We start from the raw sequence: 27,643 nt of genomic DNA, 5'->3' as shown, positions 1-27,643 counted from the left end.
TTTCCATTGTTCGTTCCCCATATCTTAAGATGTTTCTCTCCCTCCCTAATCATCTGATGCTCTCAACTGAGTTCTCCACTTGAATTCAACAACTGGTAATGGGATGCTCTCAAGTTCGGGTGAGCTTTTACATGTCTACTTACAAAATCAAAATTTTCGACAAAATATGGGTGCTATCCGAACATTTTGTCTCCAATTCTGAATTTGCACATGTGAGTGTATTTCTCCTTCATCATATTTGCATCTCCCGTTCTCCTATGTTATCAGTTATGAATAAAGATGGCTTGGGAGCAATATTTCAAATCATAAAAGCGCTATACCAATGGGCTCATTCTCGCTAAGCATTTGATTTGTTTTTATACTGTAGGAGGGGAGCATTTGCTCTTCCGACCCCCCCCCCTCCTGAAGTGACAGAATATTTATTTAGGTTCTGCAAAGTAATTTCAGATCAAACGACTTAAAGAGAGTTCATTCCAACAGCAACAGGATTGGGCTTTCATTTGTTGTTGCACTTTATCTTCACGAATAGGACAAATATCAAGTAGTATGTTTGGCATAAGAACTAAACGTCTAAGATTCATCTCATTTTGGAAAAATGATGCTGTAGACGGTAGTGGGAATTTCACCCAAGTGTACGGGAATTTTCAGTGCCTGGCGATTATGCCACCCGCCTTCTTTTTAAGTTAATTCGGTTGCAATACTTCCCGGCAAATACTTTGGACTCAACTGGTGGAGCACTCTTGCCGTAAATCTCCATATGGCTGTACCATCCAGAAGTGTCCCCCGCTGTACAACCATTTTCAACTATAAGCTGTGTGATGTCACTGTGTGCTGTTCGTTTTCTCCGTAAACCACACAGAGAGAGTAAAGAGAAGGTAGCAAACTTAGCCGCTGATTAAAGAGTAGTGAAGCAAACAAAGGATGGTCACTACTTTTGCTGATATACTACTCGCAGGCCCATGATTATCTGTACACTGCCAACAGGGGCGAATCTAGGCCGGTACTAGGGGTCTAGCCCCAAGTTTTTTAAGTGACAAAATAGTTGAAGTTGATAGTTTATGGTTGATATATATGTGTTGATAGTTTATGGTAAATTCATGATATAAATATCATAGTTTGCGTTCTGGTTGTCCTCCCAGTTTTTACCTTCTAGATGCGCGACTGACTGCTAACACCTATTTTAATTATTTCCACGTAACTTGTTTCCTCCCCTTGTTTGCTGCACTAGTTCTCTATGTCCTTGTTCTGACAATAAAAGTATGGTTCTACGTCATACATAATCAAGTTAGAAGTGAATGGGTTGGTTAAGGGGCTTCGTAGTCTGCTGGGTCGTGAGTTCGATTCCCGATGGAGGTATCTCAATTTCTCGATATCCAACCAGTGTGTCGTGAGGCAAACTGGGGAGTCGTCCATAAAAAATGTGATGCCACTGCCGATACGCTTGTTAGACAGAGGGGCGTAACGTCCTAGGTTATCGCTAGGTTGGACGTATTTCAACCACTTGCTAACAGATAGTGCCTTGAAGCAGGCTCAAGTCCCGCAAAGGATTGTTACGCTGGGGGTTATTTTTTTTTTCAGTACACATAAAACCTGTGAAACATTTACACCATGAATTTAAAATATTTTCGTGTTACAGCATTATAAATCTTAGTTATGACGTGAATATTTTAATTTAAAGGTTGTAACTATAAAAAAGTATCTGTTTTCAATTTTTGATTTTTTGATTAAATTAAAAAATTGAAAAACAAAATGTAAACAAACATTTTTTGTAAAAAAAGTTACATGTATGATTTTTTCTTTAAAAACATAGAATGAAGAAGGTACATATATATTTTTTTTAAATGAATTTAATTTTTCAAATTCTTTCTCTATAGAATCTGAGAAGGAGGATACTGACAATTAATTTGATAAAGATACCTCTTAAGAAAAGAGAGAGAGAGAGGGGGGGGGGAGAGAATAAATTAAAAAAGGAAGGAAAAGCAACTTCCAAACAACTGGCAAATACATATTTTTCCTTTTAAAACGTACTGGATAATTTTGCTTCAAGAGACAAAAAGCTGAATGTAAAATTGCTATCGATCAATTAGAAGACAGGTTTTATTAGTACGAACTGACGTGTATTTATAAAACAGTGGGAGGTCTAAGTAAAAAAAAGATGTATGTATGAATACACACTTATCTTTTATGAATTATGTAACAGGAATATCATGACATTCATTTAAATTGCAAATAATTTTTGATAATGAAAAACTGGAAATCTCCGAAATATTTTAGGAAAGATCGACGCACTCCGATGCAAGGTATTATTCTCTTTGTGTGCATATATATATATATATATATATATATATATATATATATATATATATATATATATATATATATATATATATATATATATATATGTATTTTTGTATGTGTGTGTGTGTGTATGTATGTATGTTTTTGAGTGTGTGTGTGATTACTCCAAAATTTTTGGAACAACTGGAAGAGGATATTGGTATTTAAGGGTAAGATATTATTTACGTAAAATGATAGGTTTTATGATTAATTATGGCTCATAATTTTATTTATCAAACGGTAAATCTCACATTCAGTAGAATAATTTATGGTTTGACTTGTTTTTGGTTTAGTTACCAAAGAAAAGGGTAGGAAATTGACTCACTTACTCACTTTTCACTTGATATTTGAATGTACACTTTTATTTATGGATGATGTTTATGTATTTTATACTGTTCGTCTTCGGGATACACTGTGATCTAACAATCTTTCTCAATCGCTTAATACATACAGTGTGTTTCAGAACAACACCAAGTACGTTTGGAAGGTGATTCCTGATACTAAGATAAGACAAAAAGTGTAGACCAACCTGGCTGTAGAAATACATCATTCCGGAGTAATAGGCTGCCGAAAACATAAAAAAAAAGAACTTTAAAGGTCCATAGCTCCAAAACTATGAGACCTACCGTAGTCGGGTCAAGACTTCACTTGGGAAATATTTAAGCTATCCAAACATACATGTTTCAGAATCCTAAGGTACTCAAGCAACAATTTTTATAGAATGAGTTTGGCTACGGGCATATAATTTGAAGTACTCACCAACTACTCCTATAAAAATTGTTGTTGGAAGTACCGCAGGGTTCTTAACCTTGGATATATGGATAGGGCACATACAAGATTCCAAGTGAAGTCTTGAACCGCCTACGGTAGATCCCATAGTATCAGAGCTGGACTTTTAAAGTTCATTTTTTCATGTTTTCGACAGTTTATAACTCAGAAAGGAAGCATTTCTGCATCCAAGTTGGTCTATACTTTTGGTCTTATCTTAGTGTCAGGTATCTCCTCCCAAAAGTTGTCGGTGTTGTTTTGAAACACACTGTATATGTTACCTGTGTTGATTCTTTATCTGAATCACTAGGGTCCAAAAATTATTATTATTATTATTATTATTATTATTATTATTTTTGCCATTTTAACTTTAGTATTTTTTTCTGACCACCTGTTTAATGGTAGGATTTCAGTTACTTGATATATTGTGGTATGATAACTTACTAATGTTTTGACATTACAAGTTACGAGTGAATAGTCTATTGTGTTAGTTTTCAGTAAAATCATTTTTCTACTACTATAGTCAATCTACGTCGGTCTCTCCTATTTCCAGCTTTTGTAAATCATCTCATCATGTGCCACATTCTTACCAGGTCCTGCTTTTAGCTTATCTCGGTACCCATTCTTTTTTTTTTTATTATTCTTACTAATCTCAGTAGTTTCAGAAACTAGTACTGATAAGTGATAACCACTTTTCTGCATATCCGCGTGATGCAAAGTAACCCCGTTCTGGATTCTTAACTAAACTGCAGAACAATACGGCGCATTTTTTTAGTGCCTGAGAAGAAGCAGAGCTGCTTAATCTAATATAGTCTTCACAGACGTCGAAATCAAATCTAATATCACTTACTTCTTTACAGCATATAGATACTAAGATGAGGATATAGATCAATTTAGACTTATCATTTACGTGAGTGTGTACACTGAACTTTACTGTCCTCCCACGGAGCAAATACTAGCTCAATTACGGCCACACTTCTTCCAGTTATCCTCTACGTTACTGTCTGTGTTAGTTGCCAAGAGACAAGAAATTACCTTTGCTTCTGCAGCTAAGTCCAGAACCCCAGTCACTTAAAAGCAAAGTAACAAGCTATATACTTTGAACAAATAAAATGAAATCTTTCAGTTTTACGTCTCACGTTTATGCCATATAGGCTAAAGGAGACGATGATGATGAGATGGTGGGATGAAGGAGGGGAGAGGAAACTAGAGAACTCCGAGAAAATCCAGACATACGGTGTTTGTCAACCACAAAGCTCACTTGACGTGAGTGGGGATTGAATCAGGAACCCCACACACCAGAGGTGAACGCTCTAACTATTCCTACTTTGAAAGGTGCCTTATATAATGTGAATTTTTAATATTATTATACGTTGAAACATGGACTTTTCGTTCATAGATCTTTTAAATCATGAAAGAAATGTTCTTTTTGTTCCTGGAAGTCAGGCATCATTCATTCGAATAACATTTATTTTTTGTATCATTTTCTACTACGTTTTCACAATTTCTCTCTGCAGTTTATACAGTTTCCTGCTCTCTTTGATTAGAAGCTCTATTGACATAAGAATTGCATAAATTATAAAATGAAATAACTTAGTTACTATAGTAGGTAGGGTGTCTTGTAGTTCATTCCATATGAACATTGTTTTTTTCTTTTTCTATTAATTACTCTGTGAATATATCTGTAACTGACAGCAACTGTACAGTAACTCATTGACAGGTAAGTGCTTTCTGAGGGCTATATAGTTAGGGTACGCATCTATTGTGTGGGTTTGTTTCCTGGCGGGAGCTCATGTGGTTCGCACCTCACGTTAAGCTTTAGATCCATGTATCCTCATTCACAGCTAACAGAATGGATTTTTTTTTGAGTTGAGTTGATTTTAGTTTAGCGTCCCTTTCAGCAGCGAGGCTATATGAGACGTGGACCTACTGATTAACGTGAAATCAGAACCACATGAGCTCCCGCCGGGAATCGAACCCGGGTCTTGCACGCCAAAGACGCGTACGCTAACCACTTACCCACGAAGGAGCTCGGAATGGATTTTTTAAAAAGCCAAACAATTTAGTTTTATAATACAAAAGTATCTCTTTCTCAGGCAAGATCTGAAAACTTCTTTTTTTCTTTTTTTTTATAAAATTCAGACACTTCTCGCCTATGTTACGTGGCAACAAAGTAAGGTGTATTTTTAAACACATTCTTTGCATAAGATTTCTCTTTGTTTTCGAATTCATGCTAATCAGCTAATCACTTAATACATTTGTAATAGGATGATCCAGACCATAGTAGAAGTAGAAGTTACATGCGCACTCAGAATTTTTTGTTGTTAGGGGTCCAATACTACCTGCAACTACGTCTATGTAATATTGAATGGATATTACTGCGCACCCGGAAAGACGATAGGTAGTTGTAAAATACTTCCACTTATATTTTCAGAAAAAGAGATAGAACTAGATTGTTTTTATAAGAGAAAGAGTCCAGATGAAGTATAAGATTAAATTTTCATGCTACATCAATCATTTCCCTGTTAAACAAGTAGAGTTTTATTGAGAATGTGTAGAAATGTATGTTGAGTTAGGAAGTAGTTTTTGGGTCTGGACTTTGTAACCCCCATGGCTGCGTTCTCACAATATTGTAAAACAACTGGAACTAAACGTTTGTAATTAGTTTGTAATTACCTAATCACAGAAAAATCTATGTAACATAATAGAGTTACATAGAAAAAAGCCATGGAAATCCTGATTGGCTCGCAGTATGATTTATAACTCTGGCGAAAGTAAAATTCCCGAGTAGCCACCGTTCGCTACGGGGGTAAGGCATCGGAAATGTATCCTCGTTTAGCCATACACTTAATCCCGGTATTGCGGAAGAATGCAAACCGAGAAAACAAATCAATACTTTAAAGAAAAAATGCTTCTAGTTTCCTAAACAATTTTGTCAAAATTCTGTAATTTACCCAAAATATTTAGAAAATTTGAAATAAACTATGTACTCTGTAGATTAATGATGCCAACTTCTGATATACATGTTGAATGAGCACTTTGTAGGAAATCTCATTCGTTTTATTTTTATCTCTGAAAATACAGTAGTTCTGCTCCTTGATACAGCTTGCTCCTTTCCTGGTTCAATTTTCTCTATAGTATGATTGGAGAGTTGACTTGTATTTGTGTCCTGTATCAGCATGTAAGCTATATAGCAAGCGATCTACAGTTTAAAGTAGAATCTAAACTCTTATAGCATTCATAAGGTGCTCTCCGACAAAGAATTGAACCCAAAACCTCGTTCTCTGAAGTATGAGTATTGTTTGCTCTTTAATTTCCTGGCCAATCCCATAGAGACTGTAAAATGTCAGCCGAAATACACTATTATTGGCTGTAGCACTGAGCAAGTAAATATTTGAGATTCTTCCTTGTAAAGTGTTTGAAAATTCAAAAATATGCGGGTCTCTGCTAAGTAGCAATAATGGGATACATCAGAACACAGATATGGTTGCTGTTTGTTTTTGTCAGATACTACAGGGTAGTAAAAATACTTTGTCACCCACTACGAAAAAACGTAAACAGAATAGAATAAAATAAGACCCATTTATCGAAGTTAAGAGGCCTCATCCCGTCGAAATTAAAATACCGCTAATTTTACAGTATTTATGTGATATCTTCAAATAGATAAATGATAATCGAAATGTGGAACAAGAGCGCCCTAGACAATATTATTTTACATGAGATACCGTTATCACGACTCACTTATCTGCTTTCAATTTCAAGCCATTTTGAAAATCGGCATTTATTTTCGCGTTTCTAAACGGCTGAAAACGGAAAGCCACTAGGTGAGTTGTGATAACGGTACCTCAAGCAAAATAATATTGTCTAGGGCGCACTTGTTCGACATTTCAATTATCTTTGATTTATTTGAAGATATCACACAATTACTGTAAAATTAGAGGTATTTTAATTTCGCTGGGATGAGGCCTCTTAACTTACTACTGTCACTGTAATTGTCACATATTTAGTAGGGTTGTATGAACACTGTCTCTTCCTTTGAACAAAATGATGCAGCGCCATGTCCTATGTGATATTTTACAAAGCTTTGTCTTAGTGATTATTGCAAAGGCTCTCTTAACAGCGTTTTTCATTTGTTGGATTGTCTGGCATCGTTTTTGTAAAACACATTTCTGGATACCACTTTACAGAAAGTTGTCGCAGAACGTGAGGTCTGAACTTATAAAAGGCTAATCGCGAGGACTTGCAATTGGTTGTGGTCTTTGCCCTATTCATCTATCACCAACAACTAAATTCAGATATTTTCTGACAGTGATGATATAGAGAGGTGATGGAGCATCTTCTTGAAGGCAACAATCATTCAAATTGGCATTCAACATTTGGAGTTACAGAACATGGTAAGATAGGAGTGCTGCTTAGCATGGCTGTCGAGGAAATAGGGTCAAGTGCTTACTCAATATAGCAGCCCAGATCATCAAATGAGCGGTTGTGCTCCAGTTCTTCGTGATAGAGTGGATTTTTTTAACTACTCGCTGAGAAAAACAATATGTTTCTTGTAAAGCTTATTAACGTGAAACAGTTTCGCTTGCTTTCCAGTATGGCTTCATCAGGCACTATCTGATGAAGCCAAAGTGGATAGTTAGCATAGTGTCTGATGAAGCCAAAGTGAAACTGTTAAACGTTAATGATTTTTCCAATAAACGTTTTATTTTGCTCATCGAGTAGTTTAAATCAAATTTATGTCTACTAAAAGCAAAGCTTGGACAATGGAAAACACTTCGGTAAATTTTGCATTCATTCGGTAAACTGTTTTCCATGTTACGGGATTGTCTGAAATACATCAAGCAACTGTCCACATGCCACACGTCTTTTATCCATGTCATTATTGCTAAGCTTGTTGACAAATGTTGGCTTAAATGATTTCAAATAAAGATTCTTTAACAAGTTTTCAGAATTCTTACCTCGGAAGACGGTTTTCGCCGTGATTTCTTCGATTATAGTATCACAGATGTCTCTACCTTTGCACAGATGTTTATTAATCCTGTTAGAAACAGTTCATGTTCTCAATGCAATGTACTCTTCGGACGGACTGGTCTGCCGAATCAGGCAGTGAAGTCACATCGCACATCCTCCATGCTTAGCCACAATACACATGGTCATATGACTAGATACAATCAACCTCTCTTCCAAACTGTGGTGCTCCTGTCAGGCATCTAAAATACAAAGAGAGGATTCCTTCTAAAAACACCACTGCTGCATGTACAAGATTACGACGTACATATTCACATACATTTTTAACATCATTGCAGAGGGTGACAAAATATTTGAACAATCCTATAAACAATCAAGTTGGTGTAGCATTTTCTTCTCTCTTTTGGAGGTTACATTTCCTTTTCTAGAATTGCGTTTCGTTTTAGAAACATTCCTTTTGCAACTCTTTGTGAATCGGAATCGTTTGATTGTTGATAATATGTAGCTACATCCTGGAACTCATTGTTTATTTCGTACTTCTCATGTAAATTCATCTGTGTTTGTTGGATTTGTATTATATTAATGTGCTCTCCATTCTTAAAACATTGTAATGAAGCGATTTTGCTGATTGCAGTAAACGCTATAGTCCTTGGACACTTGACTCTAGTATCGCGTTTAATCTGGTTGAAAATGTTTTGTGCTACAACGAAGACCTAAAATTGGAATTGAGTGAGTAGCGTTTGGGAAAGGAACATTTTATGGACGAGATCCGTATTTCATTCCTGGCTCTGCATGGCTGCAGAACAACTTGTACGCTTCTCAATTCTTGATAAGAGCTATTCCGTGGCTAAGCGGTTAGCGTACGCGTCTTTGGCGTGGGAGACCGGGTTCGATTCCCGGCGGGAGCGCATGTGGTTCGGATTCCACGTTTATTAGTAGGTCCACGTCTCATATAGCCTCGCTGCTGAAAGGGATGCTAAACTAAAATCAACTCAACTCAACTCAATTCTTAATAATAATCCAGTTACGACACATTGTTGACATTACCTCTTTCATTTACAAAGTATGCTTTTCTATCTAAAGTTATTATCAACGTTTGCCAAAATCAGGCACTACTAAGGCCTTCACGATTGATAAGGTAAGGCTTAAGAGTGCTTAGTAGACAATAAGATTGGATTTTATTTCCTAAAATAAGTTTTGTAAGTGGCAATTAGTTACACTTTAGCAACGAAACAATCTGATATCTCGAAATCAACGCTTAGCAAAACATCTTTTAACCAGTGATGATAGAATTTTAGATAGTTATATGCTCTGTGTTTTCAAAAAATATAACGTATACTCACCCTTATATCCTCCATTACAGCACTGCTTTAAACTGAACTATAAAAAATTAAGTGTTTATACGCCATATACTCCTGCACACTCTCCATTACAACCTTAATTTTAACCGAATTTTTAAAAAAGTTTAATGCCCCACGATTATGCACCGAGACTACAGGAGACGATCATTAATAACTTGATGATAATGGTGGAATAATCAAAGTAGAAGGAAACGGGAAAACCCACGCACATGTTGATTGCCTATAACAAAGCTCATTTTGTAGGAGCAGGGATCAAAGCAGGTACTGCATTGGCCAGAGGTTAGTGCTTTATCACTGAACTACTGCGGTCCTCTTAATCGATTTGTTGGCTAACGCAGGGCCGTGCTGTGGAAAATCAGCGCCCGGGGCGAGAATATACGACGGCGTCCCCACACATATATTCCAAGCAATTTTTCCTATCTTTTTCCTTTTTTCTCCCGAAATTTTCGCCCCCTTACTTCGGCGCCTGGGGCCGTCGCTCCGCTCGCCCTCCCCACACGCCACGGCCCTGGGCTAACGAAATTATGTAACAGTGCTTTCGCTTGTTCTTTCTGCTGCACAACCAATCTTCAAGACACAAATCTAAATCTCACGACCTAAAACTTCAAATTACCTTTAAATAACTTTAAATTAGTTGTATCTTTTCTGGAATAAAAATAATGATTTTTTTCTCGAAGTCGATTGGTCAAACAGTGTGTTACTCCACGTAGTTTTAATTTATGGTTCACTTGCACATAGGACAACTTCCGAGTAATAAGTCAAGCTGAAAAAACACGAAACTTGTCAATATTAAGTATGCATAATATTTCAGTTCATTTTAGATAGAAATCACGCTGAATGAGTGCTAAGGGCAACAGGATCTGGTTCATTCTCGTTGCCTTGGACAAGATGATGCGTATTAACCGAGGTTAGTGTAGTGATTGGCTGAAAATTGTTTCGGTGATTACTTGTACTGTAATTGACAAACATTTTTCATATAAATGCACTGTGGTATTAGTTCTTATGTCCGAGCATAATGGCTTGTTTTTGTGTGGACTGCTAAAGAAAGTAATTTGTATCGCGTGACTTTTGTTCGGTGTTAATCTGAAGCTTGCCTTGAACTTCCTCAGAGAAAATGATTTCCAAATGTACTACGTTATTATGCATCGTGACGGGAAGTCGAAGACTTTCAGATATTTATAACTTTACTAAGACGAAAATGATTAGAGATATAAACTCGAAACTCAGTTTGTCTCTTACAATGTACCACCATAGTTTGCGTCAGCTGAACTGGCGGATGGCGCCTACCAATGAGTTCGCAGTGCGCTGTTGTTAAACTTCCGGTGCGAAAGTCAGGTTTCAGCGGGCGAATGTTGCATGTAACACAAGTACGCGTCTCACTAACAACCTCCAATATGTTATAACAGTATAACATAATAGTATATGTTTTATTAATAATACTATTTTATGTTACAAATGTGATATGAATAATATATTTAGTTCGGTTCAGATATTCACGAGACAAGAGAATGAATGTAAATATACGAACTTTAAAATAGTTAAATCGGAATTTTTTCGCTAAGGTTATAGACGTAAAAAACAGTGTTCAGACTTTCCGTTTATTGAATTGATGAGTTCGAAAACCAGTTATCTCCACATTTTTACCAAATTAAAATTATTGCACTTTCCAACTCAAGTGGTGTGAACACACATTTAGGCTCAAAACAATGCATCTTCCCTCACTGGTTATAGAAAATATTGTAGATTGAAAATTTCATTTAGTTTGAAAACATGTCATATGGACTTGTTCTCGAACTAAACTTTGATATATGCGACCAGTGGCACCACATTTGACACAATCAAAATCACACAGTCGTGAGATTTTTAATGGCTCTGACTGGTCGTTTTGATGCCATTCACCACTTTATAATAAGATGATTAAGCTTATCATTAAAATTAGAGAAATGTTAAGAGGTATTAGATTTGGTATATAAACTTCTTATTTGAAAGAAGTGGCATATGTCAAAGCGTTTCCGGAAATTCTGCTTTTAGCTTTAGCGAGAGAGAATTACTATTTTTTTTTTCACAATATATAAAAAATGACATGAGATTGTTAGTCTCATCACCACGAAAAAAAAGGTGAATCATTTGAAATGAATTTTTAAACACAATTAGAACTTGAACCGACATGGATTTTTATAATTTCACTTTGATTCAAGCCATGCCATGCCGTGGAAAATCAGCGCCTGGAGCGAGAGTATACGATGGCGTCCCCGTGATTCATTCCCGTTCTGCCTAAAGACCATCCAATAGTTTGTAGTAAATATCTTCAATGATTTTATCTTTAGGCAGAATGGGAATTCCCATTCTGCCTACTCTTTGGAGACAGGGAATTTTATGCGGGGAGAGATCTTTTAGGGAAATGTAGCACTGAAACGCTTAACTCCTAGCGTGTTTTTATGCAGATAAGAACTGATGTATCTAAGGCTGTAATAATGAGGGTGCAGACAAAATCCAAGTTGTATTAATCCAAGGAAAATGCTGACGAGATGAACAAAAGCCAAATTACCGAATCATAGAGTATATATTGGATGTACCAGTACACGTCCTATATGATTATTTTTTTCCTTCAATTGCCATATATTCTGACATGTTATCTGTAATTTTTCAATTTAATGAAATAGCTTTTTCTTTTTTATATAAATAACTGAAAACCCAATAAAAACAGAAAAATGTTATAGGCTTATAAAAGAGTAGATTGGCTTAGGCTTATAAAAGAGTAGATTGGCTTTAATTACTATCACACACACTCGCTCTTTAGTCTTATTTTTTATACATTTAATACATATTAACACATTTAGTATATTACTGTAAGACCACTCATTTTAATTACGAAAAGAAATCGTGATGTTATTTGATCTTTTTAAAAGTTTCATCCTTATGAGGTAGCATATAGCAGTCTTTTATTTTCAGTGTTATATAAATATCTATTCATTTGAATTGTGAAATACCAATCAAGATTTTTTCTAAAACAAAGATCAAAATGGGAAATATATACTTACTATAACAGCCTTACATGTTTTATTGGGTTTTCAGTATTTAAAATGAAATGTTATTTCAATAAAGTGAAGAATTACACATAACATTTTAGATGCATGACGGTTGAAGAAAAAAATAATCACCCTTTTATTAGGCTGCGCCTATGATTCTGTCCCTTGAATTTTGTTCGCTTTGTCAGGAAATTTTTTGGTTTTGTCCTCTTGGATTTTGTTCTGCTTTTGTAATAATCGCTTTAATAATTCTAACAGATTTTGTAAGAAAAATAACTATATCTTCAACTTTCATCATAAATTTAAATGTTATTCTACTTGTTCTTCTGGGAAAAATGACTAGGATACAGTTCTATTATTAGCAGTGTTATTCACATCTACTTTAGTAAAGATGAATGTATTTTTTTTTTTAATACCCGTAAGGAAATGGAAAATTGATTGACATCAGTTGTAAAAAAGCCGTTTAACTTTGTAATTGGAACACACACACAACACACTTACTTCGGTCTAATATCAAGTCATTTTACAACTTAATTTTATTCGGGTTTCCAGTAGTTAATCTCCAGACTGCTAAGGCTTGCAGCACTTAAAAGATGACCAACGCCGCTTTTCCGTTTAGGCACGCTAGGAACGTGCCTAGGGCGCAAAAAATTGGAGGGCGTAAAAAGAGAAAAAATTAAAATACATTGGTGCAGAAAATGACATTTCCGTTCCGGTTGAGGTATCTGATTACAAACAAACTAGACCTCGGTGGCTAATGTAAATAATTTTAGTAGATTTTGAGTATAACGTCCCGTTCAGCAATGTGTCTATATGAGACGTAGACCTACTGATTAACGTGGAATCCGAACCACATGAGCTCCCACCGGGAAACTAACCCGGTTCTCCCACGTCAAATGTAGATACACTAACCTCTTAGCCACGAAGGAGTTAATGTAAATGTGATACGTATAAGTTTACTTTTGTTAACTGAAAATAGAGATTGATATTTCTTGATAAATTAGAATACTTAAGAACAGTTGTCTGAGGATAACTGGGATGAAAACAATCTATTAACTGTGCTAATATTAGGAAAAATATAAGTTTTCTGCTATTAGCAAACAAAAGCCGAGACTGTGAAGTAATTCCTTGTGCACTTTTTAATTATAGCCTAATAATTTACGATAAACCTATAAATGCAATCTCCGTCCGTTTAAAACTACTAGCTTACCGTGCTCGGGACAAGACTTCACTTAGGAACTATTATGTGTCCTATCCAAATATCCATGTTTCAGAATCCTGGCGTACTTCCTTAACAATTTTTATAGAGGTAGTTGGTGAGTACTTCAAATATATGCCCATAGCCAAACTCCCTCTATAAAAATTGTTTCGTGAGTATCATAGCATTCTGTAACATGTATTTTTGGATAACACACATACAGTAGTAGTTCCTTTGTGAAGTGTTTTGCCGACTACGGTAGGTCCCATATCTTCAAAGGAGCTATGGACCTTTAAAGTTCATTTTTCTTCATGTTTTCGGCAAGCATGTAACTCCGAAATGACGTCTTTCTGCACCCAGGTTGGTCTACACGTTTTGTCTTATGTTAGTGTCAGAAATCATCTTTCAAACGTTGTCGGTGCTGTTTTGAAACACCTTATATATATATAAGCAATTCATTTTACCATGTGGTAGGATATTGAAGTAATCCATCCTCTTTAATGAGTCTATTACAAGATACAGTATGATAATTTGGATGAATGCAGAGACTCATTCAATTTCATGATACAGTGTTAGTTTGATGTATTTCTCGTAATTTTCGAGAGAGGTACATATTACCATCCTTTAAATTTGGGAATTGCCAAAAACTAAAATTAATAAATGTTCCCTAGGACGAACTTACATATCTCTTTATGGATTGTTCGTATTTGTACCCTTGCAAAGGTAAAAGAGTGTAAAAATTATAAACCAAAGTAATACATTTTACCAAGTGGTCGGTTTTTGTAACTTATGATCATATGTATGAGTACAGAGATTCGTTCTCTTTAATAGGATAATGATACCATCGTATATATCTCAAATTTGATAGGGGTACATTGGCCTATTCCTTAAAATTGGGAAATTGAAGAAAAAGTATTTGAACAAAAAATAAATTAATTTAGCACTTTAGATTGCGTGGCCTCATCAAATACCACCAAACATAACACAACAAACAGCTTCACCACGATTTGGTTTATTTGATTGTCAGTGGCGGTTCTTTGAAGGAAATCACATTAGGCAAATTTTAAATTTTATAGCTATATGTTAAGGGAAGGAAATTTATCTAACGTACTAATTCTTGCTTTAACTTTCTGAAGCTGTATTAAGCTTTCTTCCTTTAGTTTGTAGAGAAAGAGAAAACTTTTACAGATACAACTCTCTCACGGGCCGCCACTGATGATAGTATACGTAAAATAAGAAATAGTATAACACTATGTCAAATGTCAAGTATATTGAAAAATGGAAACCGAATTGAATAAAACGAATTATTGTATTTACTTTTCGTCAGTGTTGGGTAAGTTACTTGTAAAAATATAACACGTTACAAGTTATTTTACTTTCTCTTAAAATGTAACGCGTTAGTAACGCGTTACTTGCCCCTAAAAAGTAACTGATACTTTACTTCGAAAGTAACGCGTTACTTTTAGGTCCGAAACATTAAAATATGTGAAAAAAATATTACTTCATTTTCCGCACTACTATTATTACCACTATTATTATTGTTATTATTATTATTATTATTATTATTATTATTATTATTATTATTATTATTATTATTATTATTATTATTATTATTATTATTATTAATTATAACAACACTGTATATAAACATATACAGTTATGATAGGAGGTTTGTAATTGAATACTAAAAAATTAGTTGATTGCCACCCTCGGTAGTCGTGAAGTTTAGGAGTCAAGTACATTGTTCACGAGATTCTGAATTTGGGTTGAGGGTCTAGGTTGAGTATTCCGGCCAAACACTATTAAAAGTTAAGGAGCACTGGCCAAATATCTCAAATTGTCAACGACTCGAGCAGCTCGGCTCACAGCTCATTCAATATGGACCCGAACCGAGAAGTGAGCCGAGTCAACAGCTCACCCAACCGACTCGGCTCAGTGGAGCTGAATCAAGCAGATGGCTCATCCCAACCAAGCCAGCTCGAGTCGATGGTTCACCCCAAGCGAGCCGGCTCGAGCCATCTTCTCAGTTGAGCCTAGCGGAGCTGAGCTTGTTATAAAAAATCTCTTGTGGTCTCGCTATCGAGACGAGACGAGATACGAGCAGTGTCCCCTCTCGTGAGCAACACTAAAAGTATTCCATATTACTGCTTAGCTTACATTTCTTATGGCTTTCGCTTTCCAGTCTAATCAGGCCATGATTTCAAGACGAGTTAAAACGAACGAACCATTTATCAAACTCGACTGGACTCGAAACTCGACGCGAAAAACTGAATCGGTTCGGAACTCGACTCGAGAATATTACCTTTGACTTGACTCGAAACTCGACTTGAATTCGAGTCGAGTCGAGTTTTATCTTGACTCGTGCTCATCCATATGCGTTAGAAAAAATGGTTGGTTATTATTATTCTGCTAAACTAATTATACAATGTTGTTATGTAAAATTAAAAAATACAGAACATAGAGAAACATTACACTACAACTAACAAAATGAGAACACATGAACTGGGGTGAATCAAAACTTGCAAGTAACTCTAAAATAGATACATGCTTTTTAAAGCTAGTTTCAAACTCTATAATCAACGGGACTCTAGGATAAGCACATTGATCTGAAAGAACTCCAATATTACATACCATCAGCAAACTATTTTCTAGTAATAAAGTAGGCCTGCTCATCAGAACAGTTTATTGATATTAACTGTATATCGTAAATTATAGCACCCTAGATTTGATTAATATTTCCCGCCGGGCACTTCAGACACTTTACTTTTAAATTCTGTTCACCATCATCCTCAGCTCTTAAGAAAAAAGTATTCTTTCAGATGTTCGAACGGTAAAATATTTTCGTTCTCCATCTTTATATATATATATATATATATATATATATATATATATATATATATATATATATAAACACCAATCAAAGTAAAATAGACTACCGGTATCATTGCACTCCTTGTTCACTCACTGAATGTATTGGTTTGGAACTGCCAAAATCTACGACAAAATCTTCCAGGTACTTGCAATCAGTACACGTGATTTCCCTGAGGCTGTCCTCATCTTCCAAAAACACAAGTGGCACTACGAACTTATCTGTTTCTCTGTGTGTCAGTGACTGTCGGTCACTGACATACGTAGTTCATGCTCTATTGTTTCATTCTGAGAAATTTACTTACAGGAAAGAAATATTTGTTTTCGAAAACAAAAAATATACATATATTTTAGTTACTCATCCGAAATGTAACGCGAAAAAAGTAACGCAAACTAGGTACGTTACTTAAAAATTTGTAACGCGTTACTGTTACAGTTACTTTGAAAAAAATGTAACGCGTTACTAGGAAACGTTACTTAAAAAGTAACGCATTACTTGCGTTACGTTTCTTCCCAAGACTGCTTTTTGTTGTAAATTTAATACTTAAACACGAAACAAAATACGAAACCATGAGAATAGATACATTTAATTTTATTGGTAAGGGAGCCACTGTTAACAAATCGTAGTACAGTGTTTTGTATATACATATTATAAAGAAGAACTATTCTTCCTATAGTTCGAAAATTATTCTCACTTTTTGAATATGTATGTGTAGCACGTAGATAATGAATATAGTTTCCTATATATTCGTAATAACTCCACGTTGTGCCAAATAGTAAACATTAGCGTATGCCCTTTTGGCTCAGGAGACCCGAGTTCAATTCTCGGTCGGTGTTGATTTGGCACGTTAAGCTGTAGGGCCACGTCTCAAACTATCTCGGCACTGAAAGAAACGTAAACTTTCAGCCAACCAGAAAGAAATCTTAATTTATACCTAGTTGGTGACACTGCTTACTTAAGACATAGATAACGTGTGCAGTAGCTATTGTATGTATTGTATTATCAAAGTTTTTCATATTTATTTCATTTCTTATTATCATTTAAGATTGAAGAGTAAGGGAAAAAATAAGGAATATCCATGTGTGTGCTTTGTCCTATCTGTTGATGACTCTTGGTATTATTTGACTACATACGCCATGCATACGTAGATGTAAAAATGTCCATCTAAAAAGGGCAAAAGATTTGACTAACCCTATTCATTTTGTACGCAGTTTTCAATATTAAAACGCCGTTTTCTCGAAAATGCAGTTTGTGACATTCCTTCTTTTTCCCCTTACCCTTCATATGTTTTAATTTATTAAAAAAAAAAAAAAAAAGTTGTTTAGACTTATGATCCTTAAACTTTTATCTTGTTTTGATTTTGTTAGATCTGTTTATTAGGAGCTATAATTTGAAAAGAAGTCATATTTTCAAGAATTTGGATTAAATCCACGCCTCAAATTTTCTTAGTCTTATTTACAGTTAGGAAGCATCCCTTGCAAGTGGTAGGTTATTACGCTGCACACACGACGATAGGTTTTCTTTCGCAAAATCTTTTGTATTCGTATCACGTCTCCTTAAAATTCAGGGGCATATATAAACTCGTGGGATTTTGAATGAAGAACTGTATATTTGTAATGACTAATGGCGATATATTTGTAATGAAGCATATAATCATCTGCTACCAGATGTTTTGCCTGATCCCTTTGCAGACAGGCTATATTACGTCATAATTTAAAGATGGTCGCCAGCATAGATACTAATATCTTTTTTTTCGTCAGTAACTTGTTTATGGTTAATTCTATGAAAATGTTGTAAATAACGTTTTTTGTTCGGAATGAAAAAAGGTAGAGAAAAGTTCATTATTTTTTTAAAAATATCTGTTACCGTTTACGAGATATAGTCATAGTTTTCAGTTTTCTCAGTTTTCTCAACATATATATCAAACTTTCCTCCAAGACTACAGGCGGAGGAAAATTCCGTAATTTGTACAAAAGGAAATATGTTATTGGTTTGAGTACCACTCATGTTATGCAACTCGTTTCATAACTAAGGAGAGCGAGGTTGCCGATCTGAAAGGATAATTTCTGACGGGGATTTTTGAAGGTTTTTTCGCCTCTTTTTTGAGTTTTTTCTCAGCCCTTATTTAACGGAATTACACCAATTTGGTGGATAGCCTTCAAAGGCTCTACAAATTTAAGGTTGTTTTGCCCTACGAATTTTGAAACTGATCGAGTGAAATATACAGTGCGTTTCAATTTTTCTTACATTTTTTCAACAGCTATCAATCTGTTGTCCGGGCTACTTCTCGCCCCTATTTCAATCGATTTACGCCAAATTTTTAGAATTATTTTTTATGAGTATCTAGTTGTGATCCTCAAAACTTGAGACAGATCGGAGGAAAAACTCCACTTACAGTAGTTGCTACAATAAAACAGTTACAGCGATTTTTATTAAATTTGCAACTTCCCTCCTCTGCAACGCGATACATAAACCAGTCGGTCTTTGCACGGCAAATGCACGAATTCTATAAGATTTCAAAATGTATGATCTAAAGGTTTATCAGTTAAGCTTGCACGTAACAGCATCAGGAGTGTCATTATCCTTCAGCGACCACATCTGTGGATTCAACACGTTGTTTTCGATTATTTTGACATGTCACATCCCTTCTACCTTCCCACGTAAAAACCGTTCGGATCATTGTTCTCGCTGCATTAACCTATATTTTGGAGAATGAATATTCTAGTACCAATTCAAATTTACCAATGGCAACACTTAAAATTACTTTGCTGGGTTATTTATTACTTATCGTTGGTTGTCTTCACATGTAATATTCTAAGAAGATTGCAAATTTCTAGGTGTTTCAATTTTATTATTTTTAACATTTTTTTTAAAAAAATTATAATTAATATGTAAAAATATTATGTAGAGAAAACTTCACAGATCATCCTCCGAGTCCAAAGGCTCTTCATCATTGTCTGCAAAATTACTGTTAGTGCAGATCTCTTCATCGCCATCACACTTACGCAGTAAAGTCTGTGTTTTACACATGTAATTTACAACATAATGTCCTTTCCCACAACAACAACGCACTTGTTTCAATAACCATTCCGCTGCATATGACATCGAACTCATAACTAGGATAATACTTCTTTCCAGATTTCTCGCATTCAAACTGTGATGGTTCTGAGAGGTTTGAGTGTTGCTTATCAGTATTGCGCCACTCCACAACTTGATAATGTACTCTTAAAATACGGGGTGTCAGGAGGATCTTGTTGGAGGTAAATTTTCACTTTGTATATCTTTTCTTGAAAACATCCACCAGCACAATTCACCTATGTCTGATATTGTTTTTCCTGGCTAGTAAACTTGGCAAATGAATTATTCGGCTAGTTTCTCATGTTCTAGTTTAAATTCTTTTAGAGATCCAAGTAATGCCAAAGCCTGAAGAACTGTTGTTTGGAAAGCATTCCAGAAAGCTAGTTTGAATTTATTCTTGAAGAATTCGGTAATATCACTTCCCGAAAATGCATGAAGAGCTAAAAAATGCCTGAACTTTTGTCGGTCCTACACTGGAATAATCTATATTGATATCAATAAATCGTTTATTAGCACCAAATTCGGTAATGAACATAGGGTCTTTCGGTAAATGTTGCGACCACCACAGTGAAAGAACGAAAACGTCTGTATCTGGTGAATATATGTGCAGGGCAGTAGAATGACATAAGATGTACAATGAATGGAGAATAATTTTGGTATAATCTTCCTCTTGAGTGTTTGAAGTTCTCTAACATCATTTCCATCTGATGACTTTGCTTCATTCCTGTAACTAACTATTAGTTTTTGTTTAATCTTTTGTGCATGCAATATGGCTTTATTTGCGAGATATGATGTTAGGGCATCCTTAATTTTTGAATGAGAAAAGAAAGATCTTATTGGCAATCTTTGAATATTGGTAGATTCTGTAATTTTGTACTCAACAGGCATTTCTTCCTCAGAAAATAGAAAAGAACAGAAATTTAATTTGAATTAAAAAAAATCAACTGAGAAAACTTAAAAGTATGACTATATCTCTCAAACGGTAGCAGATATATATATAAAAAAAATAACTTTTCTCTGCCTTTTATCATTCCGAACAAAAAAACGTTATTTCTAAATTTGCGTAGAATTAACCATAAACGAGTTGCAGATAAAAAGATATTAGTATCAATTCTGGCAGCCATCTTGAAATTATGACGTGCTACAGCCCGTCTGCAATGGAATCAGGCAAAACACCTGGTAGTAAATGATTATATGCTCCATAGCAAATACATCGCGATTACTCATAATATTTCTTCATTCAAAATCCTACGGACTAGGAAATATTTTTTTATGCCCCTGCACTATTACTTTATCATTGCATATTAACAGTTTTCCAGTAAATTATAAATTAAACTCGCTGTTTGGAACGTAACATACAAAAATAGTCCCGCACCCAATTTAAAAACATCCATCATTTCTACCGACATGAAAATTAAAAAAAGTAATTAAAATGCTCCCATATAGCATTTATGACAAAATTTTATAATAAGCGAAAGTCCAAACTCGATAAATTTACAGCAACTGATCCTACATCTAATTACTTACTTAAGCTGTCCAAGAAATATATCCGAAATAGGGAAGTATTCCTTCTGGTTTGCGGCCAACTCACAAAGGAACTTCTGTTGGCATACATCTTCAAATATCTGGAATTGAAAGACATGCATTCATAAGTGAACTTGCATAGTTTAAATTAAAATGCTTCTTACCCATATAACATTCATATTTTTTTCACAATTAATAAAATTACAAGGCATAATTCGAGGCTGGTGAAAGAAAACAGTTAATGGCTATAATGGCCTTGTCATCTGCATAGATATTTGTGTTGGAAGCAAACAAAACATCATCTGTACTAAAAGGTTTATGTAAGATTCCTTACAAGATCAAAATTCAACTCCACGCCTCAAGTATCTTTAACCCTTTTAAATTCTTGCCTTTTTCGGCGTTTTTCTTGAGTCTCAGATAAGCAGCGACAGTGTCATCCCTATTCACCCTAGGATCATGGTTCATACCTCGTTTTTCTCAGAATGGAGCAGCCTTTCAAACGGTACCACTTACATATCCCTATAATGTACCAGAAGGGAATTATTTGAGGGAAAATCGGGATTTTTTGTCCAAAAAAACTTCTTCCTACCGGGTCTGCGCACAAAACTCCAAAAATTTGGAAAAATACTACGTAGTGTACTAATTACTTGTGACAAATTCGAATTTCCTGTCTTGAATAGTAAGAGCGGGAAAATTTTTTACCCATATTGAGAGAGCATCAAAAAACGCCCAAAAATTCCCTAAAATGCACCCTACAAATTAAAAAAATTCTGACACGTCCCTAATGATTGTAAAATTATGATTCACACGTCGTTTTGTTCAGAATGGAGTAGCCTTTCAGATGGTATCACCCGCATGTCCCTCAGACATCTTTAAAGAGGGAAAAACTGATGAAAATAGGGATTTTTGCTGGAAAAAATCTCTTTTTTCCGGCTTGGAGCCCTCTGGCGTAGCCCCGGGTAAACATAGAGATCCAGAAATCACTTTCAAAAATACTACGTAGTGTACTAATTGGTTGTGCCAAATACCAATCTCCTATCTTCAACACTAAGGACGGGAAAAATATTTTCCTCTTCTGCGAATATTCCCAGAATGTCCCAGAATACCCTATATAAATTCAAAAATTTCTTGACAACGTCCCTAATTATCGTAGGATCACGATTCACACACCATTCTCTTCAGAATAGAGCAAGCTTTCAGATTGTATTACCCTCATGTCCCTCGGACGTCCCTAAGGAGGGAAAAATTGAGTAAAATAGGGATTTTTCCTGAAAAGTCCCTCTTTCCCGTTTTGGGGCCCTCTGGCGCGGCCGTGGGTTAACATAGAGATCTGAAAACCACTTTAAAAAATATTAATTATGGTACTAATTACTTGTGCCAAATGCCAATCTCCTAGCTTCAACACTCAGGGCGGGAAAAATATTTTCCTCTTCTGCGATTATTTCCGAAATTTCCCAAGGATACTATACAAACTTCAAAAATTTCCTGACACGTCCCTAATTATCGTAGGATGATGATACATACGTCGTTCTTTTCAGAATCGAGTAGGCTTTCAGAAAGTACTACTGAAATGTCCCTATCATGTAGCCGAGTGGAGCAAGAATCGCGAAAGTCGGATTTTTGGTCAAAAATATCCCTTTTCTACCCTTTTGTCCATCTGAACCCCCTTCTTTGTTGACGAAGAGATCCGAAAAAAATTCTCATAAAAACTAATGGGTCCACTGATTGTTTATGGAAAATGTTAGGATTCTAGGATTAAAAAGAAGCTCACCAAAAAACGTTGAAGTTAGACCTCATTAAAAAAAAGGAATTTGTAAATTGATGACGTCATACCCCCCTATGTTCTGACGCTCGGAAGCATATAGACCTTTCCAAGGCTTTCTTGAATGCCTCCTCTCTTGGAAAATAATGATAATAAAAAAAAAACGGAACTAAATAGCATTTTTACAGTTAGTTCTCTTTTAATCGAATCTTTAAGACACTACAATATCGGTCGAAAACGACCGAAAAAACTTAAAATCGTTAAAAATTAATCTTACAAGTACAATAAGTAATAGTGAATATCAGTATATATTAGTAACTTTTATTTGAATTCACTATGTGTACTGTTTATGAGCAGATACATGAACAGAACAATAGGCCATAGGAACTCTAACCATGTTCTTTTTAGCTAAATTTACATTCGATAAACATTTACTTTCTTGATAATACACTCCAGGTCGAGATAAATAAAGTAACAGAAATATTGCGTAGTTCGTGGAACTGAATTAAAGCCCGGCAGAAATCTCCTATATGTGTATTGGCAGCAAAATGCATAGCGTGATATCAATGTGACCGTAGCGCCGAATGGATCTGCTTCCCCAACACTAAGCAATTGAATGAAAGGAATGAGATACTGTGTCAATCAGAGAGATCTTGAAGTGCATTACTGAGGTATTACAACAAAAAGGCCTGGAGACAACATTTGAGTGAATTCCCAAGGAGGGAAATCATCGGGGAATTGGAAGACGGACAAAGTGGGGTGAGGATGGTCCAGGAGTAAGGTATTGCGTATAACAGTGTTTTACGTGCATGGGGAACATTCCGGACCATAAGTGGCAATTTTTAGTGAGGAGGAGATTATGGTCGACGACGGCCAACTACAGCAGCGGATGACCGCTATATTGTGCAAGAGGCAAGAGGGAATCGACGTCAAATAAGGGGAGCAGTAAGTATCATTACTAGATATCACTTTATGCCAGTGTTTTGTCCAGTCTTCTCGATTTCGGGGAGAGGGGAAACTAGAGCTCTAAGAGGGAGATCATATTCACGACCTACATGCTACACATGTGTCTTCTAAATTGGGTTAGCATTTTAGAACTTGGGGCAGGGAATGTGCCCCCACCTAACACGTCCAAGTTTGGGCCCAATTTGTGAATTCGTACTGGGTGTTTTTAAATGTGTATTGTTAAAACATTGTGTGAATAAGGTATATTTAAGCAATTGGGATCCCGAAAAGGCTATCAACCTTAACATATCAGTAAAACAATAAGAAAAATGTATTGTCTATTCTCATTAGAATGTATAATAATGTTTATTTATATTCTATTAATTTAAGATGGAAGTCTAACGTCTAGAGTTTCTTGTGCCAACTTCTTAGATCTAAAACGAAAGAATTTTCTTTTCTTGTAAGTTTATCTCTTATTTCTTAATCAGGTTACATATCTTTCTTGGAATCTTGATTTCCAATAAATCCGCAATTGATATTCTCTTTGTATCAATTTCCATTGTTTTTAATCCTATATACCAATTCCTTGAAATCAACACTAATTGCTTTCTGTTAAAAATTATTCGCCGTTTCTATTGTGTTCTCTTTATAATTCCATTTTCTTTTTACAAAAAAAATAGAATTTACTTCTTCCAGAGAAAAATGAAGGAATAAAAAATGAAAGAAAAGAACTCTTTGAAGGGAAAAATTAATAACTCTGTAATTCAAAGAGCACGGGATGGATTTCCCGAAGCTTTCTTCGCAGCCAATCTGCACAGACCTATAATTGAAGCAGGTAAGCAGGCGGTGGTTTCAACCAAAAATGCTGAAAAATAACGAGGAATTCGTAGCAAATTTCATCTTCTATGTTTTGTTCTATTCTTTATCCAGCATTGTTTCGACCACTGGTTCTTCTGTAAATTCTTTCTTTTGCTTCTGCAGGGTTTTCATCTTACAGTTTTTCTTTTATTATCCCATCAGATATTAAAAAAAAAAAAAATCAAACCACCATAGCTTTAATCACCCTCAACAATATAAATTTGTGGTGTAGTTCAATTTTTTTTTTTTTAAGTTTTCATTGTAATTATGTTTTATTCTTTTTCTTGCCAACAATTTTCATTAAAATATGAATTTAATGGCGCTAGAAACAAAGGCGTCTACAGGATTTCGCCCAGGATGGGGTGCGAAAGCGATTTCACGGATGGGAGCAAAAAACCAACATACTAGCAAGTTACACATACATCACAACACACACACACACACACACACACACACACACACAAATTTTGATTCACGCCTACACTTGCACTTAACACATCATATCAAATAGCAATTACTTAAGCATATTCTTATTAACTATAGTAAATAAACTAAAGTACTATAATGTACAGCTTCTGAGAGCAAATTAGTATGTTTTGACATGTGTTTTCAAGAACTGATTCAACTGAATACTCTTCCAGAATCGAAGGGAGGCAAATACCTCTTTGCTTCCCGCCGCATGCAGCCTAGGCTACAAATCATATTATCTAAGCTAAATACTCTATGTTATTACTAGACATGCTAGATTAGGATTTTATGAAATATGCATACAACTATGCTTTAAATGTGTTAAAATATGCACTTTTTTTTTACCTTCTAGGGACATCTTTTCAGAATTTATTTTTATGAAGTTACAGTTTACATACCCCTAATTTTTGAACACAGTGATATGAGAACACGATCTCTAATTTTTCTTCAGATTTGCATTTTAGAGTGTATTTATTTTATACGAAACAATGCGAGCCTCACAGTTCTACACATTTCCACTGTACAAAAGAAAAATAATCTCGTTTTTAAGAATTTGCTGCTTCCTGTAATTAGGTTTACAGTATATCACAAGATGCTTCTCTTTATTTTTTGATGTCAGTTTGTGATATTTGTAGCCAGAAAATGATCTATTAACATCAATAGATGTTACTGAACAATATTTATAGAGAAGAATAAGTTTATTTAGTATCTATATCTTCCGGAAAACTGAAATATAACCTTGAAGGTATCTTCTTATAGTTTCAACTGTTTTGAAGTCGGAGCTTCTGGCAATAACAACAGTCAATTTCTTTTCCACAGAGCGCCCGAATTTATCAGGAACTGACTGGAGCTCCTGCTGAACTTCATTAATTTAGAGATAAGCATTCTCTGAGCAGCATTCACCGCGTCTCTTGTTTCTGAATTGATGCAGGCACGTAGCCAGGATTTCGTGAAGGGGGGGGGGGGGGGTCCGTGACATGAAATACTGTGGTCACCACACAAGGGGCTCGACCATTCTAAACTATTTTACTGCAACATATATTGGTTCTTTTAGCCAGGATTTCGTAACGGGGGGAAGGGGGAGGCGTAACATGAAATTCTGAAGGCCCAGGAGCTTGATCAATCTAAACTACTTTACTATCAACATATATTGGTTTGTTAGGACAATAAAATGAGGATATGTTGGTAAGTATTTTAATAAACTATGAAAAAAATCTCGAGTGAAAGAATAAAAAAACGTATTGAAAAAGATTTTACAATATTTAAGTTGTTCCTCTGTTCATTCAAATATAACAATTTTCCTTTCATTATGACAACTATTATGAAAAGTACATACTCAATAATGTCTCGTAAAACATTGTACATTTCTGCGTTCCTTTCTGTGTTGAATCAAACGTTAACAGAACTTTCTTTCCACATAATTTTTTTGTTTGTATTATTCCGTCAACTACTGACTGCTCTAAATGACAGGTTAATAAAGGAGCAGTAGAAAATTGTTTTTGAAATAACATGTTTAATACTACAAGGATGCAATGACGAAAAAATGTGATAAAAAAATGTCCACGCTGTTACACAACGGCACTATGCTTTCGGACGCTTGAAATCTTTCTGACTAGCAGCAGAAATTCTGAGAATTCCGTAACTTTTCAAAAAAAATTCAAATTCCCTGTCTCTTCCAGGATATCTCGCTCACTTCGCCACCATGTATTTCAAATAATACAAATCTACTCATAAGAAAGAGTAACCAAAAGCTTCCTGTATTTTTTTAAAAAAATTTAAACGCTGATCTTCCTTTTTCTCATTTTATTTTGTTTCATCCTTCCTTAATTTTTTTCATTTCTGGTCTCGAAGGGGGACCGGACCCCCCCTTGGCTACATGCCTGATTGATGTCGACACGATATTACAATATCCTTATCATTATCAGATTTCTCTTAATGACTTGACAATGTAATCGTCTTTGCTCTGCTAATCGGTTGCTAACATTATTAGTTCTCCACAAACTAGACATTCTTCCAACATCCATACAGAAAGGCTTTCTGTTGAATAGACATGTAAATACATTGAAAATACGTACAAACTAAAACTGGATCTAATCCATGGTATAAGCATACTGTACTTCTGAAATAAATACTTACAGAATATGCTCTTAAGCACTAATGAATGCTCTAACCTTTGAAATATTCATTTATACGCACTATAAAACTTCAAATTCGAGCTGTATTATTATTGTTAGACACCCCTACCAAGTTTAACAGAGAGTGATATAAGGAAACAAAATATGCAGTTGCATAAAAATCCGATGTCTAGTTATTACAGCCTATTATGCCTATAGCAGGTCGTCCTGGCGGCTTTAAATTAAGTGTTGTGTAGTCACTGGTCAGCATATTGAGTACACTCCTGTTGTTTCTAGCTTTCCGGACCAGATTTCTAAATTTTTAATTGAACTAGCGATGCAATTTCCTGGCGTAAACATCTGT

The 27,643-nt window shown here is 35.2% G+C and overlaps 1 protein-coding gene across 1 annotated transcript in view; it reads right to left on the bottom strand.

Annotated features, from left to right (window-relative positions):
* LOC145665886 (uncharacterized) overlaps positions 1-27,643 on the bottom strand; it is a 204,616-nt gene that overhangs the window by 106,699 nt on the left and 70,274 nt on the right. Inside the window, exon 4 of the mRNA XM_081732995.1 lies at positions 21,136-21,233. Coding sequence (XP_081589121.1) covers positions 21,136-21,233 — 98 coding nt within the window. The remainder of the gene's footprint in view (positions 1-21,135; positions 21,234-27,643) is intronic.

This window comes from Thermobia domestica, chromosome 12 (assembly GCF_964235325.1).
Source record: "Thermobia domestica chromosome 12, izTheDome1.hap1.1, whole genome shotgun sequence".
Taxonomy (NCBI): Eukaryota; Metazoa; Arthropoda; class Insecta; order Zygentoma; family Lepismatidae; genus Thermobia; species Thermobia domestica.
This window is presented reverse-complemented; position numbering and strand designations above follow the sequence as displayed.